Consider the following 15,905-nt stretch of genomic DNA (forward strand, 5'->3'; position numbering starts at 1 on the left):
TAGTCTTGTTTTATGTACGTGTAGTTATCACCTTGTACTAGTTGCAACATTTAAAGCACTTTTCTGTGTAATTGTCTAAAGATGTCCATGCAGAAACAGATCATGTAGTTTTCCAGGGGGAATGGAAAACAGCCCTTTGATACAAGAAGACATACCTAAAAAGAAGTGTCATGGATTTAATTTAACAGAAGATCTCTGAAAATTTGGGAGGTGGGGAAGAATTTTTGTTGCTGGCCCTTTAGCTTGATTGGAGCCATAACCCATTCAGTTTTAATCCCCCTAACAAAAGTTGGTACTACAATAAAGCATATCAAGAGCGAGCAGTAGTCTCTATGGAAGCGGCTTAGCAAGTAGCTTCAGCTGGAGCTCTCAGCTGTGGTGTAGTTCTGTGTTTCTGTGGCTCAGGTTCTATACCAAAGACCATTTTCATCTTAGCATAGCAATCGTGTATATTAATTTTATTGCTATTTTTCTTTGTGTGTTGCATAGCAACAGAGAATACTTCTGGGTCATTGTACTCCGCATGGGTTATGATGTAGGACACTTCTGTTCATTTCAGCTTGCTGCACCATTCACAAGTATTTAGTCAAATAAGTATATGGTAGTGGTGTTTAATTTGGAATTAAAGAGTTTAGAGAGACTTGATCAAACTTCAGGAAAGATGAGTGATCTTTTTGTTCCTTTACCAAATGAACACCCTTAAATTTGTACTTCAGCTTTGAACTTAAAATCTTCTAAACCAAGAGGCAGCAAATACCATAAGAGGAATATCAGTGGGTGGAATTCAGCCCATTGCAAAAAGCACTTAAATAGGAATTAAGGGTCTATGCCACTTGTGCTGGCCCTGTACACTGTAGTAAATCTGACCCCAGAAACAGGCCGTCATCAGCATCAGTACTTGCATACCTGTGAATATTAAGATTAAAATGAAAACAAAATCCTAAGGATTCAAGGGCCTTAAAGACCTGCCAACACCTCACAAAACTTTAAATGGCTTAAATTCTGGTTATTTGGGAGAGACCAAGAAACTAAGGCCTGTTCTACTCTAGAAACTCGGTGATTTAATAAAGTCATAAAAATAATCAGATCCCTAAGTGACATTAATGTACTGTCAAATTTTCTACTGTAGATGTAGTTATATTGGCAAAAAGTTTGTTGGCATTACTTACTTTGTTTGGGGAACTGGTGTAAGCTATGCCAACAAAAGTGGTTTGCTGGTATAGCTGTGCTGGCAAGCCTTTGCTAGTATAGACAAGGCCTAAGGCACTTGGATTTCTAGATTTAAACATTTCAGTGAAACTAGTGGTGAGTACTTTAGTAGCAAGTTCTCGTCCTCTGCTGGCCAAGCAAAGCCCTTATTTACTGACATAGCAGGTAAAGCAGAAAGCTCATTTCTTTAGAAAAGCATGGGGCGTTCACAAGCATCTATTTCTAATTAGTCACTTTGATTCTTGATTTTGTTAGGAAAATGTTGAATAAAAGTTTTGTATAAAATCGTGAAGACCCTGGGAAACTAAATTCTGACTTACAGGTTATACGTTTGCATTTCTTTTTATTGCTTAGATAAGTTGCATGAAAATGTACCCTAGTTCTGTGGATTTTATCATTGCTTTCCTTGCTCTCTGCTTGAAGTTTGATTTAGTTAATGGTTGCACATTTCTCTGCAGCTGTAAAGTACTATATACTTGTTCACCTATTTTTATTAATTTTTTATTCTGTATCAAATCTTTAGGTTTACTTGCATTAAAATATTCACACACTTGTCACATGACTTGTCACACAACACTAGAACTTTCCTTAACCTTCAAAAAGAACCTTCCTCCATTAAGTCACAAACTATAAAAGAAATTTAGGCAGATTGGTAATTCCCAGGACCCTCTGAATATCACTTCTACTCTTGTGAAGGACTATAGATCTTAAATTGCCAGAAGTGATTAAGACTACATGTTTTTATATCTCCTCTGAAAAAACATTTCCTCCATCACTGCCTCTTTGCATCATGCTGGGTTGTTGGTTCACAACTGAAGTTTAGTTCCTTTCCTTACTAACTTAATTACTTTCCTTTAGAAAAAACAGATATTACCCCTCATTCTGTTGTTGCAATCTAGCCAAGAGTACAGGAGGTGGATTTTGTATAGTTCTTCGAGTGCTTGCTCATATCCATTCTATTTAGGTGTGCGCACGCCGCGTGCACGCTCGTTGGAAGACTTTTACCCTAGCAACACTCGGTGGGCCAGCAGGGCTCCCCCTGGAGTGGTGCCGCTATGGCGCTTGATATATACCCCTGCCGGCCCATCCGTCCCTCTGTTCCTTCTTACTGCCCGTGTCGGTCATTGGAACAGTGGAGTACGGCTTAGCTGATCTCCACCTCCCTAGCTATTCGCTTGTTTATATAGTTATTGCGTATATAGTTCGATTTTCTATAGTCTAGTTAATTTTGTTTTAGTAGTTATTGTAGTAGTTTTTGTACATAGTTAAAGAGGATCGGGGCTTAGCCCCTTCTCCTCATCCGGTACCAGGGCCCATGCCCAGTTCACTGGGCTTCAAACCGTGCGCGGCCTGTCATAGGCCGATGCCCACAGGAGACCCGCACGACTCCTGTTTAAAGTGCTTGGGCGAATCCCACCTCGCGGACAAGTGCCGAATTTGCAAGGCTTTCAAGCCCCGGACAAAAAAGGAACGTGCCTGAAGCAACTTTTGGTGGCGGCAGCTCTAACTCCTCCATCTTTGGCACCGTCTCTGGCACCGGGGACAAGTGCCTCCTCCGTACCAGAACGCACGGTTACAGTAAAGGCTCCTCGGCACCAGCCTTCACTGGCCCAAGCTTCTGGCCGGCACCGCTCCCTCTCCCCAAGGAGCAAGAGGCATAAGACTTTTGCGGCCCCTGTATCTACGCTGCAGTCAGAGCGTACTACCAAGTCAGACCGCCTGGCACCGCCAACTGCCCTGGCACCACAGACCTCTGCAACGTTCATTCCGGTCTCACAAGAGCTGTCGAGTCCGGTGCCTATCAGCTCCCCAGCACACGCTGTGGTCGAGCTTGTTGTGCCCTCTACGCCGGAGACCTTCTCCACAGCACGAGAACTGATTGCCTTGACGGAGCCAGAGCTGCCTCAAACCCCGGCACTGCCGGTGCAGGTTGTTCAATCATTGGGCAAGCCTGCCATGATGAGCCCATCTTCACCTGGTACCATCGAACATCGCCGGTCACGATCCAGGTCCCACAGGCACTCTCGGTCCCGCCATCGATCCCGATGCTGTTTGGAGTCCCGGTACCGCTCTCCATCTCGGTACCGGTTGTACTCGCGGCACCGCTAGAGATCCTGGTCGCTGTCTCAGGACTCTCAGCACCAGTCCAGATCCCGGCATCGCCGTACCTCTTGCAGCCAATCTCGGCATGGAGATTCAAGGCACTGGTCGACCTCCCGGTACCGCGCTGGTTGCAGGGTCCCGGTCCCACTTTCGACACCAATACGACTCCCAGTACCGTTCTCCGGTGCTGCGTAGAGAAGGATCGACTGGACGCACAGACCTGATCCAATCAGCCTCAGCTCCCCCGTGGTCTTGTCGTCACCCATCCGCCTCATCCCATGCAGACAATGCTTCCTATGGGGATTCGGAGATGCGTACCCATGGCCCGGACCATGGACCTTATCAGTGGTCCTTTTGGACACCTTGGGCTTATGAAGCCCAAGGCGAACCGGCTGGCCCATCACGCTCCGGTCACTCAGAGCACTGCATGCCAGAGGCCACTGTAAGCAGACCTTCTCCAGCTGGTACAGAGGAAACCAGTACCCATGCACCGGAACCACAGAATCTTACAGCTTCGGAGGTCCCCCAGGATCAGGAGTCAGTGCAGGACCCACTCGTCCCTGGGCTGTCGTCGTCCTCTTCTCCGGATGAGGCGGTAGTGGGGACATCATCGTCGGGCCCACCTCTGATTGACCTCAGGTCAGACCAGGACCTTCTGCAGCGTGTTGCCCAGAATATTAACTTACTGGTAGAGGAAGTTCCAGAGGTGGAGGACCCGGTGATAAGCATTTTGTCTGTGGAGACACCAATCAGGGTGGCTCTCCCCTTCATCCATTCGATCCAGGCTAGAGCAGACACCATCTGGCAATCCCCAACATCCATCCCACCTACAGCCAGAGGGGTCGAATGGAAGTACATGGTGCCTTCCAAGGGGTATGAGTACCTCTATGTGCACCCTCCTCCCTGTTCATTGATTGTACAGTCCGTCAATGAACGGGAGCGCCACGGCCAACAAGCTCCTGCACCTAAATCTAGGGAGGCCAGGCGAATGGATTTGTTGGGACGGAAAATCTATTCCGTGGGAGGTCTCCAACTCAGGGTTGCGAACCAACAAGCCCTCCTGAGTAGGTACAACTACAACACCTGGGAGGCGGTAGGGAAGTTTACAGAGTTGGTCCTGCAGGACTCCCGCCAGGAATTTACAGCACTTTTAGAGGAGGGGAAGAGAGTAGTACGGACCTCCCTACAGGCCTCTCTGGATGCCGCCTACTCGGCGGCTAGAACGGTCGCCTCTGGAATAGCCATGCGACGTATATCATAGTTGCAAGTATCCGGCCTGCCACTTGAACTTCAACATACCATACAAGACTTGCCATTTGATGGACAGGGCTTGTTCTCACAAAAGACAGACCCCAGACTGCAGAGTCTGAAGGACAACTGCATAATTATGCATTCGCTGGGAATGCATACGCCTCAGACTCCGACGGTCATTCCGCTCCCAGCCTCAGCGCCCTTACCCCCCACCTAGGCCAAGGCAAGACTTTGCCAGAAGATGAGGTCATACCAACTACAGACATCAGTCTGGACCTCAAGAGGGTAACAATTCTGGTCCCACCAAACCAACAGTGGTACCGAAATCAAACTTTTGAGGATGTGCCCGAGAGCAGAGTACCAATTGCCTCCCAGGATCCCTTTCAGTTCTACAATCGCCTTTCCCCATTCCTCCTTGCATGGTCCCAATTAACTTCAGATTGTTGGGTCCTACGCACGGTGGAGCCTGGATACCATCTTCAGTTTGTTTCACCCCCTCTCTCCCACCCCCCCTCCTCGTCCCTCTTCAGGGACCCCTCTCACGGGCAACTCCTCCTCCAGGAGGTCTGGAGGCTCCTTTCAATCGGAGCTATAGAGGAGGTACCAGAGGAATTAAGGGGCAAGGGGTTTTATTCCTGATTATTTCCTAATCCCAAGGCAAAAGGGGGCCTCCGACCTATCCTAGACCTGCAAGGACTGAACAAATTTAATCAAAAAGTTCAAGTTCCGCATGGTATCCCTGGGAACCGTCATTCTTTCCCTGGATCCCAGAGATTGGTACGCTGCTCTCGACATGAAGGATGCATATTTCCACATTGCAATTTATCCCCTGCACAGATGATATCTGCACTTTGTGGTGAATCATCAACACTGTCAGTTTACGGTCCTTCCCTTTGGCCTCTCCTCAGCCCCTCGGGTCTTCACGAAGTGTATGGCGGTCGTCGCAGCTTCCCTCTATCGTCGTCGAATACATGTCTTCCCATACCTCGACGACTGGCTTATTCGAGGGACCTCCGAGGCACAAGTCATCAGCCATGTGACCATCATCAAGGACCTGTTCACGCGTCTAGGCCTGATAATCAAATTGGAAAAGTCCACTCTGGTGCCTACGCAGAGGATAGAGTTTATCGGGGCCATGCGGGACTCCAACCTTGCAACGGCCAGTTTACCCCCACATCGTTTTCAGGCTATAGTCTCCCTTGTACAAAGACTTCAGACTTCCCAACAACCTTGGCTCGCACTTGCCTTGGCCTCCTCTACAAATCTGGCTCGCCTCAGCCTGTCGTCTGGGCAGAGACGCCATAGACATTATACTCACAGTTCCGCCAAGTGTTCCGGGCTCCCTCGACTGGTGGCGAACGTCATCCCTGGTGTATGCAGGTCTGCCGTTCCATCCAGCCCAGCCCTCCACGTCCCTAACAACGGACGCGTCATACCTGGGCTGGGATGTTCACCTAGGGGACCTTCGCACTCAAGGCCTTTGGGCGTCCCAGGAGTTGACGTTACACATCAATGTCCGAGAGCTGAGAGCAGTCCGGCTGGTGTGCTGAGCGTTCCAATGCCATCTGCAGGGCCGTTGTGTTGCAGTGTTCACGGACAACACAATGGCCATGTATTACATAAACAAGCAGGGAGGGACACGGTCCTCTCCCATGTCGAGAGGCGATCCAACTGTGGGACTTCTGCATAGCCCAGTCCATAGATCTAGTAGCCTCTTTTCTCCCAGGAGTCCGGAACACTCTCGCAGATCAACTGAGCAGATCCTTCCTGTCACACGAGTGGTCCATCCGTCCGGACATTCTCCATTTGGTTTTCCAGAGGTGGGGCTTTCCCCACTTAGACCTTTTTGCCTCCAAAGTGAACAGGAAATGCCAAGTGTTCTGCTCCCTACAAGGTCGCTCCCCGGGCTCCCTCTCAGACGCGTTCCTAATTCTGTGGAAAGGTGACCTCTTTTATGCCTTCCCACCATTCCCTCTCATCCACCGAGTTTTACTCAAGCTCCACAGGGACAAAGCCCGCCTAATTCTGATCGCTCCGGCTTGGCCGAGGCAGCACTGGTACACCCTGCTGCTCGACCTTTCTCAGACAGATCCGATTCCCCTGCCACTCTGTCCGGATCTCATCACGCAGGACTTCGGCAGGCTTCACCACCCGGACCTGCAGTCCCTTCATCTGACAGCATGGCTGCTCTCTGGTTGAGCCAATCGGAGTTGCGTTGTTCCACCTCCGTGCAGCAGGTGCTGCTGGGAAGCAGAAAGCCTTCCACGCGAACAATGTACCTCGCTAAATGGAAGTGCTTCTCTCACTGGTGCACCCAGCCTGACCTTACTCCACAAACTGTATCGGTCCCCACTGTCTTGGACTATTTATGGTCCCTCAAAGAGCAGGGCCTGGCGATCTCTTCTATACGAGTGCCTCTTGCAGCTATTTCCACCTTCCATCCTGGGGAAACAGGCAACTCACCCCATGGTTTCCAGATTCCTCAAAGGCTTGGAGCGACTCTACCCTCAGGTCAAACGCCCAACCCCTACCTGGGATCTAAACCTTGTATTAACCAGGCTCATGGGTCCCCCTTTTTGAGCCCTTAGCTACATGCTCGCTGCTGTACCTGTCCTGGAATACAGCATTCCTCTTCGCTATCGCCTCGGCTAGGCGAGTCTCGGAACATCGAGCATTGACTGTGGATCCCCAGTATACAGTGTTCCACAAGGACAAGGTACAGCTGCGACCGCACCCGGCATTCCTCCCTAAGGTGGTCTCTGCCTTCCACGTTAATCAGGACATCTTTCTGCCAGTCTTTTTTCCGAAGCCGCATTCATCGTGTCATGAACAACAGTTGCATACTCTGGATGTCCGCAGGGCTCTCGCCTTTTACATCGAGAGGCCCAAACACTTCCGACGTTCACCTCAGCTATTTGTAGCGGTGGCAGAGTGAATGAAGGGCATGTCAATCTCTTCCCAACGAATTTCATCTTGGGTGACATCCTGTATTCGGGCATGCTATGACTTGGCTCACGTTCTGACTGGCCATCTCACCGCCTACTCTACCCAAACTCAAGCCTCATCTGCCGCGTTCTTAGCACATGTTCCTATCCAGGAAATATGCCACGCAGCTACCTGGTCTTCCATCCACATCTTTGCATCGCACTATGCATTGGTCCAGCAATCCAGAGACGATGCCTCCTTCGGCTCAGCGGTCTTACGTTCCGCAACGTCTCGCTCTGACCTCTCCACCTAGGTAAGGCTTGGGAATCACCTAACCGGAATGGATATGAGCAAGCACTCGAAGAAGAAAAGATGGTTACTCATCTTTGTAACTGTTCATCGAGATGTGTTGCTCATATCCATTCCTAACCCGCCCTCCTTCCCCACTGTCGGAGTAGCCGGCAAAAAGGAACTGAGGGACGGATGGGCCAGCAGGGGTATATATCAAGCGCCATAGCAGCACCACTCCAGGGCTGTCCTGCTGGCCCACCGAGTGTTGCTAGGGTAAAAATCTTCTGACAAGCGTGCACGCAGCGCGTGCACACCTAATTGGAATGGATATGAGCAACACATCTTGAAGAACAAGAGTTACAAAGGTGAGTAACGGTCTTTTTATGCATAAAAGTTGGTGTGACCCAGGGACTCCTTGGTCCCAACTGGCAGAGGGCACAGGGTTATACAAGGATCCTTTGTGTCAGACAGACATATACGTAATAGTTGAATGAAGAGTGGCATGTGAGGTTGCTACAAAGAGCTAGTAGCCCACTGGTCCTCATAATCAGATATATGTACAGATCATCTTAAATCATGGAAATGTAGGACCAGAAGGCACCTCAGGCCACCTAGTGCAGTCCCCTGCACGAAGGCAGGACTAAGTATTCTCTAGACTTATAGGTGTTTGTCTAACCTGTTCTTAAAAACCTCCAATGATGGACATTCAACAGCCTCCTGAGATAACATTTTTCTAGTGCTTAAATGCCCTGACAGTTAATAAACTTTTCTTAATGTCCAACCTAAATCACCCTTGCAGCAATTAAAGACCATTACTACTTTTCCTATTGTAAGTGGTCAAGGGGAACAATCTATCACCCTCCCCTTTAGAACAACTTTTTATGTTCTTGAAGACTGTTCCCCCTCAATCTTCTCTTATCCAGAGTAAACAAACCTCGTTTTTCAATCTTTCCTCATAAGTCGTGTTTTCTAACTCTTTAATAATTTTTGTTGCTCTCCTCTGGACTTTCTCCATTTTGTCCATCTTTCCCAAAGTGTAGTGCCCAGAACTGGACACAACACTTCAGCTGAGGCCAAATCAGTTCTGAGTAGAATGGAGGAATGTCTGTCTGTCTTGTTCAGAATGCTGCTGCCAATATATCCCAGAATGAAGTTTGCTTTTTTTTTCCCAACAGTATTACATTGTTGACTGATTATTTTGTTTTTGATCCACTATAACTCTCCCCCCTATCTTTTTTTTTTTTGCGGTACTTCCTCCTAGGCAGCCATTTCCATTTTTGTATTTGTGCAATTGATTTTTCCTTCCTAAGTGTGGTACTGTGCATTTGTCCTTTATTGAATTGCATCCTGTTTATTTCAGACCATTTCTAGTTCTTCCCATTTATTCCCCGTACTTCTTACTGTACTATACAGACATCTAAGATGTTCGTTAGATTTTTCCCCTCTATTACATTTTGTATGTTCTTTGTCCTTGGATTTAAGGAGTTATGTATTTATACTGAAAATTAGGTGTTAGAGTTAGGGCAGGTCACCAGGAGGTGACATTTCTTGGAAATGTTGCGTTCAGGCAGGAGGTAAGACACCTATCCCCGTCTGGCCATTTGTGTATGCCTCACAATGTAGGCCTGTTTGCATATCGGGCCACATGCAAATTAAGAGTTTGTAAAAACTACAAGAGGAAATCTACAGGAAGGGAGATTTATTTAAAAAAAACAAGCAAAAAAAAAACCTACCACCAGTTGTTCTGGTATATTCTGGAATATAAAGCGATGCACTGAATCCTTCACTGAGGCCAACTTTTTCAATAACTAATGACATCTAGAAGAATTCCTGCCAGGAGTTAAATGCTTGAGTTATCACAAAACCTAAAGTAGCTAAAATAATATTTAACAGCTATACTTCATATTTACCTTAACACATTTCAAAGACAATGAATTAATTTTCAGATGGACTGGAAAGGAAGACTCGTTCTAGCAAGATCTGTTTTCTGCTGCGTGCTTATTTCAAGCAATGTACCGTTTCCTGAAGATAAAGAACTGACCGTGTATCAAATTTTGTTACAACGTATGGGTCCAACAAGTTCAAATTGGTTTTAAAAATTCAGCAAATGATGCCTACTGTTCTTGTAGGTCACAATGTTAATTCATATTTTTAATACTCCTAAACCACTGACAATTTATGTATGTTGATACAAAGAAATAACATTCTAATAAATACCGTAATTTCAAAGCAGCCAAATGGTCATCAGATACCTTCTGCAAAGGTGATAAAAGCAATTATGAAACAATACTTCTGATGGTATTCCTAATTAAAGAAATTTAGTATTGAAAGTCCCCAAGTATAGTGATACTTGCTAGATAAAACTTCAGTTACTCTTCTGCAATATTAACCATAAATATCTAAAGGGTAAAATTCTACATATTGAACTACACTAGACATAATGAAATTTGCTCCATCAGATGTCTTGCTAAGGCTCTCAACTGTAGTATGGCAGGTATTATTAATCCCGCATGGAGTTTGCATTACAGCATATCTGCTCAAGAAAAGACCAAAGTTTTAACATGGGCCCAACTGGAAAACTATTCAATGGCATTTATGGATTAACTTGGCAATATAAAATGGAATTAGAAACAGTGCTCTTGTCAATATTTAATACTGGAGAGTCTTTCTTATCTACAGTCTTCTGATCCTGACTATTCAAAATGAGTGCATACCTGCCTTAAAGGGAAAAATCCCTTAACTCTGTCCTTTTTTATGTCATGAAACCTTAGACAATTTTTTTAAGTCATTCTTAAATTCTATTTTGCAAACATTTGGCTGTGATAGTAATGACATATGTAATGACATTAGAGGTTTTTTGTTTAATATTTTCCTTTGCTCCAGGCTAGTCCTTTGTTTAGCCAAATCCAGTATAATCCTTCCAGGAGAGTGTGGATCATTTGGTAATTTACATTGTACGGTTGTTTTAATCCGGGTTCTGTCATTGGAGTGGAAGGTATGCATCACAGCCCACCATAGTACATAAATTTTATATCCATATGGAAATAATAAACTTTGCAATAAGTGGTCTCCAGTCACACAATCCAGTATTGGGGATTTTTCCAAAGCAATTTTTTCCTCCTTAAACCCAGATGACAATAGAAATAATTCTCAGATTCAAGATTTAAAAAAGAAAATTGGTATTTTTTAAAAAGAAAACTATCAGATAAGAATTATTTGCTGATTTGTGCATACTCCATCTCCATTGTTTTCCAAGGTATAGTTATTTACGCCCCAATTCAACAAGATGATATTGTATTTAAATATGTGAGGAATCTCTTTGACTTCAACATACCTTACTGAATCAGTGCCTCTGTGCAGGTGTGAAGCAGTTATTTCTCAGAAATGCAGGTTTTTTTAAATATGATTATGAACCCTACTTATGGCAATGTTCATTAAATGTAAACATCATTTATCAAACCGAGACTGGCTTATTCCAACAGATTGTGTTCTAACAGTTTAATTTTAGGGCGGGCTGTCCTAGTATAATCAGGGCAGGAGGATAAATTTGACTCCAGAAACCTCCCTGAAGGTTTAGAATGTAGGAACAAATATTGGGCATGGACTTCTAGGAAACTGCTATAGCAAACGCAATGCAGAGTAGTGTGTAACAGTTCAATCAGCACAAATACTTAACAGTGTGATTTTAAAAATATTTTATCTGTTGTGTAATAAAAGGCATTGAGTATGTTATGAAGTGAGACAGATTTTTTTCTTCTGGTAGAAACTGTTCAAGACCAGATACCCAGGTAGTAGTTGGATTATGGCACGTAGGTTACATATTTAGATTTATCCAGCATGGTCCACTCAGAGCTCATTGTCTTAAAATATTCTTGCAGCCTGTCAAACTCCCCTTCCTTCTCTCCTCCTCCTTCTCCCCCCTCCCCCCCGCCTTCCTCACTGGCAACAGTTGAGTGTGCATTAACAAATGAAATGCTCAACTTAATTTGTATTACTAAAGGTAGTTTCTACAAATGCAAACTTAATTAAGATCCTAATGGTCTTTCATAATCTAAAGGCCCTGGTTTTTAGTTTCAGGACCACTGATAATTTTCCAAGTGGATAGTTAATATTTTCTCGTCACTGACATTATGCTAGCTGAATTAAGTGTGTGCTTCAGTTTATCATTTATCAGAGAGAGAGAGAGGATTGAAGCATTTCACATTCGATAAGAAACAGTGCACTTAACCATAAATCTCTTTGATCAGTTGACACACGCATGTGAGTTTATAATTTAATCAAGTAATCTTTAGGTGAGTTATCAGGAAACACACTCCCTCCCCCCCCTTTTTTGTTACTCCAAAGACCTTACAACTAGGTTGTGCGATAATGTATCTCTGCGTGCAGCTGCAGTGAAATAGACACAATATAGCTTTACCTAATTTTGTTGTTTATAAATAGATCAGGGGCTCATTTGAGTGGCACATGTGGGGGAATTATCTACAGGGTTAACTAACACACTATACTAAAATTGACAGAGAGTCCTGTGGCCTCTTATAGACTAACAGAAGTATTGGAGCACAAGCTTTCGTGGGTGAATACCCACTTCATCAGACGCATGTGTGGTATTCACCCATGAAAGCTTATGCTCCAATACTTCTGTTAGTTTATAAGGTGCTACAGGACTCTTTGTCGCTTTTTACATATCCAGACTAACACGGCTACCTCTCTGATACTATACTAAAATTATATCTCATACTATTTAGCATAAAATTATTTTAATAGTTTGAGAATCCCCACTTGTAAACAATCTGCTTTTTTTTTTTAAAGCTATGAATGTAAGAATGCAGTACTGAAATATAAGCCCTGGCCTATGTTTCATCAGCCTATTTTACAAGGAGAGCATATTCATGCTGTATGCATGAAACAAAGTAGTTATGTAACAAGGATTAATGATCAGATGAACTGATTATTTTACCCAAGTCAGTGAGGGTTTTTTTTAACCCATTATTATGGGGATTCAGTTTACATTTAAAATATTCCTAACTAAAGAAGTGCATATTTACAATTCTTCCTTTTCCCCATTTTGAATTGATTGGTTATCCTTCAGTTCTAATTTGCAAAGCTGGTAAATTAGTTATGCTGCTTTTTATTCCCCCACCTTTGAAACACAGTCTAATGCTCAGCAGGCCCTACTAATTCTAACAATTCTTTCTTTGTAGCTTAGATATCAACATGGATTGGGTACTCCAGACCTAAGGCAAACTCTTCCTAACCTGAAAAACTTCATGGAGCATGGGCTAATGGTCAGATGGTAAGTGCCTCTGTTTCACCAATAACTTAAGTAATACAAAAGTAGGGAGAACACAGTGAGGGCTACGGTGATTGTCACAGAAAATGAGGCTTTGGAACCAAAAATGAAGCTGGTGAGGATATCTTAGGGTCAGCCAGAGCCCATGGCCTGATCGTTGCCAATACATACATTGTAAAGAGGGAGGACCATTTAATTACATACAACAGCATTGCCAACAGGTTCCCGATCAATTATTTTCTGACAAGAAAAAGAGATTAAAAAAAAAGTCAGACTTTAAAGTGATACCAGGAGCTAAGATTGTGGAGCAGCATAGATTGCTTGTAATGGACTTATGGGTAAAAAGGCTACTGGGGGAACAAAATGAGCTGCAGAACAAAGGATAAAGTGGTGGAGGCTTGTGGATAGGGAGGTCAGTCTGAGATTTAAGGAAGAGGTTCTATGGAGATTGGACAATGACTGACCATGATGGTTTGGGGGAAAATATCCAAATGTTACAGAAAGGGCACAACCTGCTTGTGGCCAACAAAAGGAGAATAATTTCATGACATGGAAATGTGATGGTGCCAGCTATGTGCAGGAAGCAGTAAAGAAGGAGAGAAAAGGGTTTAAGTAACAACAGAAAGAAAGTGGAAAGTTACGAAGAATACAAGCTGGTAAAGAAAACAGGAAAAAGAATGGTGGTGGAAAGTAAGAGTCAGGCATTTAAAGCCTTATATGCAAGACTATTAAACAAGGAAGGGGGAAAATAAATATATAGATTAGCCAAGATTAGGCAAAGAAGCACAGAGGACTTGAGCTGTAAAGTGGGTCAAAGATGAAAATGGAAGAGTACTAGTGTAGGATGATGGGATCATTAAGATGTGGCAATGCTTTTATGAGTAACTGCTCAGTGAAGAAAAATGTGAAGAAACCATAGAGGGGAAGCCTCACAAGGCCTCTTATCATGGTGGAGACTTGAATGTGGGAAAGCAGCAGGACCTGACAGTTTTCAGTTTGAGGCATTAAAGCATTAGACCTTGAGGGAGTGGTGGTGATTAACTTCATTCTCAACTGGAAAAATGCCTGATGAGTAGAGGAAGAGCACATTGGTCTCTACATTCAAGCGTAAAGGAAACATGCAAGAATGTAGCAATTGCTGACCCATCAAGTTAACGAGTCACACAATGAAATGGCTGGAAAGAATTATCAAGGAAAGATTTCATGAGGAACTGGAGCATCAAGGAACTGACAACCAATTTAGGTTTATGCCATGAATGTTGTCAGTGGATGTAGTGTTTGCACCTGAATATTGTAGGAGAAGTATAGGGAGAAACTCAAGGAATTGCACTTAGTGGTTTTGGATTTAGAACAGACTTATGACAGTTTCTAGAGAATTGTTATTGTGGTGCCTGCAGTCATGCTATCTGCTGGAGACATGTTCAGACTATCATGGACGCACATGAGGGTATCACAACACTAGTGAGAAGCAGCTGTGGCTACAGTGAGTCATTCGCTGTGAGGATATGTCTGCATCAAGAATCAGCTTTAAACCCATTCCTGTTTGTGATTTGTAAGGATGCCTTGATGTAAGAGATTAGGGGAAAAGCTCCCTGGAGCAAAGTTTTCACTGATGACATGTTATGAAGATAAGTATAAACTAGAAAAGAACCTAGAACCATGGAGGGCTGTGTGACTGGTTTACTCCTGGGGGAATTCTGCTCCAAAAAAATAAATTCTACATCAAAATATAAAAATTCTGTGCACAATATTTAAAATTCTGCATATTTTTCAAAAGATTTGGTTTTTTATGTAAAATGATCCACAATTACAGACCATCGGTCATGACTGAGAACGACATTGCAGGATGTGCAGAATAATTTGTCCCCATCCGCATGCGGTTTTGTAGGGAATTCTTGAGCACAAGAAGCTGGTGTAGCTTTTTTTGATGCATGATGTGAAGGCCATTCACTCTGTACAAAAGGACGAATATCCTTTTGGTAACTTCAAAAGGACTTGGCTAGGTTCTTCAGAAAGTGCTTGGTTCTGGTTTTTTGACATTATATTGACTGCTTGATAGATGTTTTATTTGCCCTCAATCTTTTATTGTAGTGGGTAAGTAAAATAAATCCTGAGCTGTAATCTAACCCCATTGTGCCACTTGGGCACAGGAAAAATGTGAGAGCTCACATAATCATCTTAGCTGAGGACTCCCTTACTGTCATTTATAATAAGGCTCCTTTACATCGCTCTGGCAATGTAAAGAAGTCTTAACTTTTACAGGTTTTGTGCTCCTGGGGGGATTGACTGAGAATGGGAACAGTTAACTAACACTAGGAACATTAACAATGTTATTATGTAAGCAGGCTGCTACATTTCTGCCTCAGAGAATGAGATCAATTAACTATCAGCACCATTAACCATGTTTTTTATATCAAGAAGTGTGTGTTGTTCTAAAATTAAAACAGTTTTTTTTTGTAGGAATGCACAAAGCAGACACTTACTCTTCTATACCATTTCCTCTCTCAAGCAAAAACTGACTGAATTTTGTTTCAATCCAATTCCTGTTATCTGCCATAAAATGAACCTCCAGGCAATTTAAGGGAGAGCTCTGGCTAATTGCATTTCCAACCCTGGCAAAACAGCTGCTTGCTTTGTTGCAATGAAGGAACATAGTTAGGCAGGCTGCTACATTTCTGCCTCGGGACAGAGCCTGCCTTGTGCCTAACAGTGATATAAATGGTCACCTTTCTTAAACAGCATCACAGGGTATATTTGAAGAAAATGGCTTATGAATCAGGCAAAAGATGGAATATATGTCATGCTTCATTGAGAGGGCAATAAGAATCCAGTAAAA

General features: G+C 43.9%; 1 protein-coding gene across 2 annotated transcripts in view; it reads left to right on the forward strand.

The window, feature by feature from the left end:
* UVRAG (UV radiation resistance associated) overlaps window positions 1-15,905 on the forward strand; it is a 167,596-nt gene that overhangs the window by 112,715 nt on the left and 38,976 nt on the right. For both annotated transcript variants that reach the window (XM_030557621.1, XM_030557631.1), the window contains one exon: window positions 12,981-13,072. In XM_030557621.1, coding sequence (XP_030413481.1) covers window positions 12,981-13,072 — 92 coding nt within the window. The remainder of the gene's footprint in view (window positions 1-12,980; window positions 13,073-15,905) is intronic.

The sequence above is a fragment of the Gopherus evgoodei genome, chromosome 1 (genome assembly GCF_007399415.2).
Source record: "Gopherus evgoodei ecotype Sinaloan lineage chromosome 1, rGopEvg1_v1.p, whole genome shotgun sequence".
Lineage (NCBI taxonomy): Eukaryota > Metazoa > Chordata > Testudines > Testudinidae > Gopherus > Gopherus evgoodei.